The sequence below is a fragment of the Penaeus monodon genome, chromosome 7, assembly GCF_015228065.2.
Source record: "Penaeus monodon isolate SGIC_2016 chromosome 7, NSTDA_Pmon_1, whole genome shotgun sequence".
In the NCBI taxonomy this organism is placed as follows: domain Eukaryota; kingdom Metazoa; phylum Arthropoda; class Malacostraca; order Decapoda; family Penaeidae; genus Penaeus; species Penaeus monodon.
In genome coordinates, this window is record NC_051392.1 from 54,561,603 (window position 1) to 54,571,602 (window position 10,000).

A 10,000-nucleotide genomic window follows, 5' to 3' on the forward strand; every position below is an offset into this window, starting at 1 on the left:
CTGTCTGTCTCTTTCTCTGCTTTTCTACTGCTCTCTCGCTCTCTCTCTCTCTCTCTCTCTCTCTCTCTCTCTCTCTCTCTCTCTCTCTCTCTCTCTCTCTCTCTCCGTCCCTCTCCCTCCCATCCCCTATTCCTTTCCTCTCCCTCCTATCCCCTATTCCCTTCCTCTCTCTCCCTCTCCCTGTCCCTCCCTCTCTCTCCCTCTCCCTCTATCCCTCACTCCCTCCCTCCCTCCCATCCCCCTATCCCCTACCCCTCCTCTCCCTCCCTCCCTCTCCCACACTCGCGCAATTAGGCTTTCCTCCCGGATTAGCCCAAGTGCCAAAAAGCGGGGGGGGGGGGGGGTATGTATATATGATTAGTAAAAGGATGAGCAAATAGGAGGAAGGGGGGAGGGGGGGCTTATCTTCGTATCACTCTATGTTGGAGAAAGAAATTGAGGGGGAGGGGGTAAAAATGAGAGAGAGAGAGAGAGAGAGAGAGAGAGAGAGAGAGAGAGAGAGAGAGAGAGAGAGAGAGAGAGAGAGAGAGAGAGAGAAAGCCAAACCAAAAATAAGAGCGAGAAATAAAGAAAAGTGAAAGAAACAAGATCAAGCATCCTGTCACGTCCCCCCCTTACCCCTCCCCCCCTTCCCCATCCCACCCTCCCTGTTCTTCCTCTCCTCGCAGTTCTCTCTATTTCCCACTTTCTTTCCTCCTTAGCCCGACGCATGAATCCGTCCAAAATAACGATAATGATAACGATAACGATCAAGAGCAGAACGTACGCCCCCCAATAAATAAAATACTAAGACACTGACAAGAAATTCGCGTCGACAAATTCTCTCTCGCCTTAATTACCTCTTCCTTCTTCTCTTTCTCCTCCTCCTCCTCCCTCCTCCTCCTCCTCATCCCCCTCCTCCCCCCTCTCCTCCTCCTCGTCCTCCTCCTCTTCTCCTCCCCCTCCTCTTCCCCCTCCTCTTCCTTCTTCTTCTTCTTCTTCTCTTCTCTTCTTCTTTTCTTCTTCTTCTTTTTTCTTCCTCATCCTGTTCCTACGTCCTCCTCTCCTCTATCCTCCTCCCTTCTCCTCGTCCTCCTCGTCCTCCTCCTCCACTCCTCCCCTCCTCTCTCTCCCTCCTCTCCTCTCCTCTCCCCTCCTCCTTCCTCCCACCTCCTCCTCTCCTCCTCCTCCTCCTCTCCCCCTCCTCTCCTCGTCCCCCTCCCCCTCCTCATCCTCCCTTCCTCCTCCATACCCCTCTAGTCCGTCCTTCTTCCTCTACAGCACCCCCCCTCCTCCTTCATCTCTCCTCGACCTGTGTTCTCTTAATGCCGTGTAGTTTCAGCGGCGGTGGGGCATCTATCTCGGAGAAGAGCGGGATCTCCATGAATCGAAACCTACGTGTTTGGAACATGTTCGAGACGTGTTTCTGGCGTTGAAGATCGGTTTGCTTTATGTGTGTGTGTGTGTGTGTGTGTGTGTGTGTGTGTGTGTGTGTGTGTGTGTGTGTGTGTGTGTGTGTGTGTGTGATTTTTTACATTTATCTATTTATTATAATAATAATAATAATAATAATTATTATTATTATTATTATTATCATTATCATTTTATTTTTTGTTTAGGGAACTGATTTAAGGCAGTTGTGGAATTTTCGCACGCTACAGACAACATTTGCCAGACAACGAATGAAAACAAACAGCATTCACTAGACAGCATAGGAAGACAAAAGAAAGAAAGAAAGAAAGAAAGAAAGAAAAAAGAATGCTTCAGACAGCAAGCAGCGATGGAAGACAGAAAATATCCACCAGACATATAACAGAAGACAGACAGCATTCACCAAACAACGAAGGACGATGGAGAAGAGGAAGAAGAAGAAGAAGAAGAAGAAGATGAAGGAGAAGATGAAGGAGAAGAAGAAGAAGAAGATGAAGGAGAAGAAGAAGAAAACGAGAGAGAGAGAAAACGAGAGAGAAAGCGAGAGAGAGAAAACGAGAGAGAGCGAAAACGAGAGAGAGAGAAAGTGAGAGAGATAAAACGAGAGAGAGAGAGAAAGAGAGAGATAAAACGAGAGAGAGAAAAAGCGAGAGAGAGAAAACGAGAGAGAGAGCCTACACCAGACAGCGAAGGTAGACAGACAGCATTTGGCAGCGGTCGAGGCAGACGAACGGGCCAGCCAAGGGCGCCCACGTAAACACAAAGGAAAGGAATCAATAAATATCGAAAATGCGAGGGAATCAAATGTCAAAGGGAGGGAGATAGACAGCGATCTTCAAACGGAAAAAAAAATGTACCGACAGCCAGCGAAATTCAGACGAACACATATCAGCCAAGGGAACAGACATGCTTGACAGCGATGGCGACGCAAACAGACAGACATGCATACAAACAGACAGCGAAGGTGATACCGACCGGCTGACCAATCGACAGCGAGCGAGGTAGACCGATTAACTGTCCAACCAACCGACATCGACCGGAACGGACAGACAGACAGACAGAGTGAATAGAGAGAGAGAAAGAGAGAGAGAGAGAGAGAGAGAGAGAGAGAGAGAGAGAGAGAGAGAGAGAGAGAGAGAGAGAGAGAGAGAGAGAGAGAGAGAGAGAGAGAGAGAGAGAGAGAGAGTGAGTGAGTGAGCGATAGAGAGAGAGAGACCGACGTCTAATGGAATAGACAGACAAACCAACCGACCGACCGACAACTTAGACACACGGCCCGCCCGCCCGCCCGCCCGACCGACCGACAGCGAGCGGGCGGCGGCGGCAAGGTGAAGGCGCGCCCGACTGACTCATAATCTAAGATCGATTCGGCGGCCGGCAAGCAAGCAGGCTCCGTCATGCACACAGGCACTCATGACCGCTGACTAACCTACGCAAGCCTCATGCACAAACGAAAGCAACAGGAGAAATAAAAATATGATTAAGCGCAAATAAACAAGGACCAAAGGCATGACTCACGCAAAAAACAAACAAAACTCACCCAAACAATGACGAAACTACACAAATCTTACGCAAAAAGAAAAAAAAAAGAAAAAAACATAGCTATTCCTTCCCTAACCAAACAAACAGACAAACAAACACAAACAACCTTACAAACTTACAAACAAACTCTTAAAAAAAAAAAAAAAAAAAAAAAAAAAAAAAAAAAAAAAAAAAAAAAAAAGGGACGGGGACTGAATGAAGGACAGAATACCCCCCCCCCCCCGACACAACTACATGAGGCGCATGAAATCTGCATGACGATTCTGGTGTGAATTCGCAGGGTAATTAGCGCAGCGCAGCCCTCGCCATGCATCATGCACAGGGGAGGGCGTGTGGCGGCGGCGGCGTGTTTGTGGTGTGCTTGTGAGGGCGTCGTGCAGGCGGAGGCACAGGGAGAGGGAGGGGGAGGGAGGGAGGGAGGGGTGGGGGTGGAGGAAGACATATATATATACTGTAATATATACGTATACAGTATATGTGTCGGTCGCACAAACAAACACACACACACACACACACGCACACACACACACACCACACACACACACACTCACACTCACACACACACACACACGCACTCACACTCACACTCACACCACTCACACACACACACACACACACACACACACACATTATATATATATATATATATATATATATATATATATATATATATATATATATATATATATATATATATATGTAGTGTTTGTTGTATATACACACACACACACATGTACTGGTACTAGTCAGTCTGTGTTTTATGGTGTAAAAAGTGTTGATAATGTTAATATCAATAACAATATGAGTTATAACAATAATAACAACAGTGATGATGATGATGACGACGACGACGGCAACAGCAATAACAATAATTATAGCAATAATAATAAACGCTGTGTCAGCCTTAAATGTCAAAACACACAATCTTTTTACAGAATGTGTTTACCTTCGAGCCTGTGTGAGAATGCATCCCCTTTCCTGGAATGGGTCTGGAATTCCTCACAGTAATTCCAGACCCAGTAGGGGGTTGGGGAAGAGGGGGAAAGAGAAGGAAGAGGGGAAGAGGGGGTTAGGGGAAGGGGATAGGGAAGGGGAAGGGGAGGTGGAGAGTGGGGGAAGCTGGAAAAGAGAGGAATGGGAAGGGTAGAGGAACAGAGAAAAAAAGAAGGGGAGTGGGGAGTAGGGAGCACAAAGGAGGGAGGGAGAGCAGGATGGGAAGACGATAGGTGGAGAAAGGAAGAGGAGAGGAAACGAGAAAGTAGAAGGGAAAAAAATGGAGTAGGGGAAAAGAGAAAAGAAAGTAGCAAAGAAAAGAGAAAAGCAGAGAGAGAGAGAGAGAGAGAGAGAGAGAGAGAGAGAGAGAGAGAGAGAGAGAGAGAGAGAGAGAGAGAGAGAGAAAGAGAGAGAGAGAGAGAGAAGCTGAAGTAGGTAGGTAAAGAACAGATCAAAGTAGGGGAAACCTGAGGGAGGAGGGGGTATGGGGAGACGGGAGAGATAATGGGGAGGAGGGGGCGTGGGGAAAGAAAGGTGAGACCGCCATGAGCCGCTGAGTCATGGCTCGTGAGTCGATAGCTCATGAGGACTCATGAGGGGGAAGCGTAGGTGGCGATGGCGACGGCGGAGTAAGGGGGGGAGGGGGGGGAGAGGGGAGGGAAGGGGAGGGGAGGGAGAGAGGAGCTGAGGGGAGGGGAGGGGAGAGGAGGGGGGGAGGGAGGAGAGGAGGAGGAGGAGGAGGAGGAGGAGAGGAAGGAAGGAGAGAGGAGGAGGAAGGAGGAGAGAGATGAGAGAGAGAGAGAGGAAGGAGAGTAGAGAGGAGGCAGAGAGGAGAGAGAGAGAGGAGAGAGAAGAGAGGAGAGAAGGAGGAGAGAGAGGGAGAGGAGAAGAGGAAGAAGAGGAGAGCAGAGAGGAGAAGGAGAAAGGGAAGACGAAAGAAGAGGGACTGAGGAGAAAGGGCGAGGAAGAATAGGGGTAAAGGGATATGGGGCGAAAGGAAGGAGATGGGAAAAAGAGAAAGGAAAAGAGAAGGGGAGGAGAGGGAACGAAAGAGAAGAGAGGAAACAAGAGGGAAGAGAGGGAGAGAGAGAGAAGAGAGGGAACGAGAGTGAAGAGGGGAAACGAGAGAGAAGAGAGGGAACGAGAGTGAAGAGGGGAAACGAGAGAGAAGAGAGGGAACGAGAGTGAAGAGGGGAACGAGAGAGAAAGAGAGGGAACGAGAGAGAAGAGAGGGAACGAGAGAGAAGAGAGGGAACGAGAGGGAACGAGAGAGAAGAGGGGAAAGAGAGAGAAGAGAGGGAACGAGAGAGAAGAGAGGGAACGAGAGAAAAGAGAGGGAACGAGAGAGAAGAGAGGGAACGAGAGGGAGGGAGGGGGGAAGGGAGAGAGAACGAGAGGAATGAGAGAGAAGAGAGGAAACAAGAGGGAAGACAGGGAGAGAGAGGGAAGAGGGGAAACGAGAGAGAAAAGAGGGAACGAGAGGGAAGAGAGGGAACGAGAGAGAAGAGAGGGAACGAGAGGGAGGAGGGGGAAGAGAGGGAACAAGAGAGAAGAGAGGGAACGAGAGGGAACGAGAGGGAAAGATAAGGGAATGCGAATGCGGTAATAAAAAAGATAGGGAAAGAAAGACTAAGGAAAAGGGACTAAGGAAAATTAATGAAAAAAGAAAGGGGAGGAGAGGGAAGAAAATGAAACATGATGAAAAAGAGAAGCGGAGTGGAATGAAGAGGAGAGAAGCGTGATAGAAAAAGGTAAAAGAAGGAGATGAAAGAAGAGCAGGAAAAGTATAAATAGAAGAGAAAGAGAGAAGGAAAATGAAAGGGGAGGAGGGAAATAAAAATGAAAAAGGGGGGGGGGATGGATTTGGAAAAAGGGAAGGTTTAAACGGGTCTCTGGTAAAAAAAGTCTTTTAAATCTTTCAGTAACAAGGTATTTTTGTATCTAAAAAGAAAGAACGTTTTCTATATATTTACTGAAATTAGGACGAGCATTGTATGACGTCACATCCCCTAAGAGAAGAAAAGAAAAAGACGATACAAGAAAAATAAAGAAAACTGAAAGGAAAAAAAAGAAAACAATTAGGAAATAAAATAAATATGAAAAAAAAAACAAGAAAAAAAAAATCGGCATAAACGCTTTTCTTTCTCTCTTTTGCCTTGAGAATTCTTACTTCCAGAGTGAGTTCTTAAACGTTTGAGCATTATACACGAATTCTTAAACGATTTTGCCTTCCGGTAGCTCTTAAATGTTTTTTTTTTTCAACATTTTTTTTTCTATTTTATTTATCTATTTATTTTTTACTTTAACCTAATAATATATATATATATATTATTATATATATATATATATATATATTTATATATATATTATTTTTTTTTTTTTTTTTCTGTTTTTTTTTTTTTTTTTTTACTTTAACCTATTTTATTTATTTATTATTATTTTTTTTTACGATAGTGAAACTCCATTTAAGACAAATTCTAAGACGTTCTTGAAGACGCGGACGACTGCACCGGATTCCTCCGTCAGTCTACCTCACTTAGCACCTACCCCCTTCCCCCTTAACCTCCCCCCCTTCCCTTTGCTCGTTGCTTGAGTATGCATGTGATTGTGTGTACTGCGATGCCTGGCTCCCCCTAGTGTACACATGCACGCGCGGAACAGCTAGACGCGGAGGTAAACACAGGCATTACGTACACACACACGCACACACACATATACGCACGCATGCACACGCACGCACACACGCACGCACACACACACACACACCACCCCACACTGCCGCAGTAGAACGCCACAACCCCGCATACTTGAACGTGCATGCGAGACGGCGTCACTCTGGCTCCAGCCCACTTCAAGAGGCTTTAGCTCAGTGCATGACGCGACCTCTCGCACAGGCAAGCAAGCAAGCACGCATGGCTCGTGTAAGGAAGTCGCTTGTCGTGCATGGCGGTGACAGGTCGGCGCGGAGGAGGGGGCGTGGCATCGCGGCTGAACAGATGGCCACTCTGTTCGCTCTATGTTGGTGTTTATATTCATATTATTAGTATTAACATTATTATGAAGATGAAGATGATGATCAATATCAATATCATTATTATTAATCATCATCATCACCATTGTCATCATCATTATCATCATCATTCTTCTCTGATCATTAATACTGTTGCCTTTATTATGATTATCGAGGAGCATTTTGTTATCATTTTATTATTATTGTAATTGTCATTGTTATGATCATCATCATCGTCATCACCATCATTATTACCTTTATCACCACCACATTTACTGTATTTTAATATACTAATCTTATAATTAGTAATAACATTGTCGTCGATATGATAATAATAATGATAATAATAATAATAATAATCATAATAATAATAATAATAATGATAAAAATAACAACAACAACGATAACAATAACAATAATACTAATAACTACCACTTTAGTAATTATCATTGTTATCACTATCATTATTATCATCATTATCATTATTATTGTTATCATTATTATCAATATCATTATTATTATACGAATCACCATTAGATGCTAATGCTAGTACTTCCTTATTTCTATCTCTGCCCTTGCATTTTTTTTTATCATGCACTACCATCCCCTGCAGTCCCAAACGCAGGGACCCGGTAGGCCTATGCATGAGAGGCGCCGCAGTCAAGATCCGTAGGCCACCGGAGCGTGCATGACCGAGCGCCGACCCAGAGCCCGACGCCTCTCATGCACAGCAGGCAGACGGCGCATCCTTACCAGCAGTGAGCAGGGTGGTGAGCAGAAGGGTGGTGAGGCCAGCGCGCGGGGGGTGGGGGGTGGGGGGCCACATCCCCCTGTTACGGCTCCTCCCGGCCCCTCCTCCCTGCCGACCGCTTTCCCTGCCTCCCCTCCCCCCGGCGGCGTCGAGGGGCAGCGCCGCGTCCTGCTGCCTGCTGCTCCTGCTGCGGCCACTTCTGCTGCTCTTGGAGGGGCTGGCGCTCCGGATGCTGCTTCTCTGCTGCCTCTGCTTATGTCGGTGGTGGGCGGAGCTCTCTCTCTCTCTCTCTCTCTCTCTCTCTCTCTCTCTCTCTCTCTCTCTCTCTCTCTCTCTCTCTCTCTCTCTCCCCCTCCTTTTCTTAGCCCACCCGATTACCGGCCGACCCGCAGTGATGGCGGACCCGACCTGTGGAGGCGACAAAGAAGAGATTATTTAAGACACGGAAGTATTAATTGCAATATCATTATTATCATTATTGCTATTGCTATCATTATCATCATTACTCCTATTACTATTATCATCACCAGCGCTACAATTATTACTGATGATAATAAGGTAATTGATACATTTGTTCTCGTTAATATTAATGGGAAGTGGGAAAAAAGAATGAGAGGAAAGGAGAGAGAGAGGAGGGAGAGTGAGACGAGGAATGAAGAGAGAAAGAGAAGGGGAGAAGAGAGGGAGAGGAGAGAGAGAAGAGAGAGAGAGAGAGAGAGAAGAGAGAGAGTAAGAGAGAAAGAGAGAGAGTAAGAGAGTAAGAGAGAAAGAGAGAAAGAGAGAGAGTCAGGAAAAAAAAACAGAATGTAAAATGAACAAGTAAGAAATAATCAGTATCATAATATAGCCCTCATACCACCCCTCCCACAAACAATGAAACACAAAAAAACAAAAGCCATTCCAACAATCCTAAACAGCAACAATAACTCACAACAATAGTAAACCAGGCCACAGCAAGACACAATAAAAAAGGGAATAATAACAAACCGAGGAACAATCAAAGCGATAAGGAGTCTTAATCAAGGCCGATATCACGCGGCGAAAACAGCTGTTCCTGTCTCGAGCTCCTTGACGCGTCCGATTCCCTGCTTGATTTTTTTCTCCCAGCGTCCGATTCCCTGCTTGAATTTTTTCTTCTCCCCGCGTCCGATTCCTGCTTGATTTTCCTCCGTCCGATTCCCTGCTTGATTTTTTTTCTCCCCGCGTCCGATTCCCTGCTTGATTTTTCCTCCCGCGTCCGATTCCCTGCTTGAATTTTTTCTCCTCCCGCGTCCGATTCCCTGCTTGATTTTTCCTCCCGCGTCCGATTCCCTGCTTGAATTTTTCCTCCCGCGTCCGATTCCCTGCTTGATTTTTTCTCCCGCGTCCGATTCCCTGCTTGAATTTTTTCTCCCGCGTCCGATTCCCTGCTTGAATTTTTTTCTCCCGCGTCCGATTCCCTGCTTGAATTTTTCTCCCCGCGTCCGATTCCCTGCTTGAATTTTTTCTCCCGCGTCCGATTCCCTGCTTGAATTTTTTCTCCCGCGTCCGATTCCCTGCTTGATTTTTCCTCCCGCGTCCGATTCCCTGCTTGAATTTTTTTCTCCCGCGTCCGATTCCCTGCTTGAATTTTTTCCTCCCACGTCCGATTCCCTGCTTGAATTTTTTCTCCCCCGCGTCCGATTCCCTGCTTGAATTTTTTCTCCCCGCGTCCGATTCCCTGCTTGAATTTTTTCTCCCCGCGTCCGATTCCCTGCTTGATTTTTTTCTCCCCGCGTCCGATTCCCTGCTTGAATTCTTTTCTCCCCGCGTCCGATTCCCTGCTTGAATTTTTTTCCTCCCGCGTCCGATTCCCTGCTTGAATTTTTTTCTCCCCGCGTCCGATTCCCTGCTTGAATTTTTTCTCCCCGCGTCCGATTCCCTGCTTGAATTTATTCCTCCCGCGTCCGATTCCCTGCTTGATTTTTCCTCCCGCGTCTGATTCCCTGCTTGAATTCTTTTCCCGTATCCGATTCTTGATTTTTTATTTTGTCGCCGTCCGATTCTTCTTGATTTTTTTTTTTTTTTTTTTTTTTTTTTTTTAACGCGTTCGCGTCCCTATTTGAAATCTTTTGCCTATTCCGATTCACTTCTCTTTATTTTTTTTATTTTTATTTATTTATTATATTTATTATTTTTTATTTTGTCGCGTCCGATTCCCTGCTTAAATATTCCCTTCTTAAATTATTTTGCCGCGTCCGGTTCCATTCTTGTTTTTTTCCGCGTCAGATTCCCTTCTTGACTTCCTTTTGCCGCGTCCGATTCCCTCCTTGATT

The 10,000-nt window shown here is 46.0% G+C and overlaps 1 protein-coding gene across 1 annotated transcript in view; it reads right to left on the minus strand.

The window, feature by feature from the left end:
- LOC119575712 (repulsive guidance molecule A-like) overlaps positions 1–10,000 on the minus strand; it is a 111,024-nt gene that overhangs the window by 35,571 nt on the left and 65,453 nt on the right. Inside the window, exon 2 of the mRNA XM_037923336.1 lies at positions 7,709–8,114. Coding sequence (XP_037779264.1) covers positions 7,709–7,781 — 73 coding nt within the window. The 5' untranslated portion in view covers positions 7,782–8,114. The remainder of the gene's footprint in view (positions 1–7,708; positions 8,115–10,000) is intronic.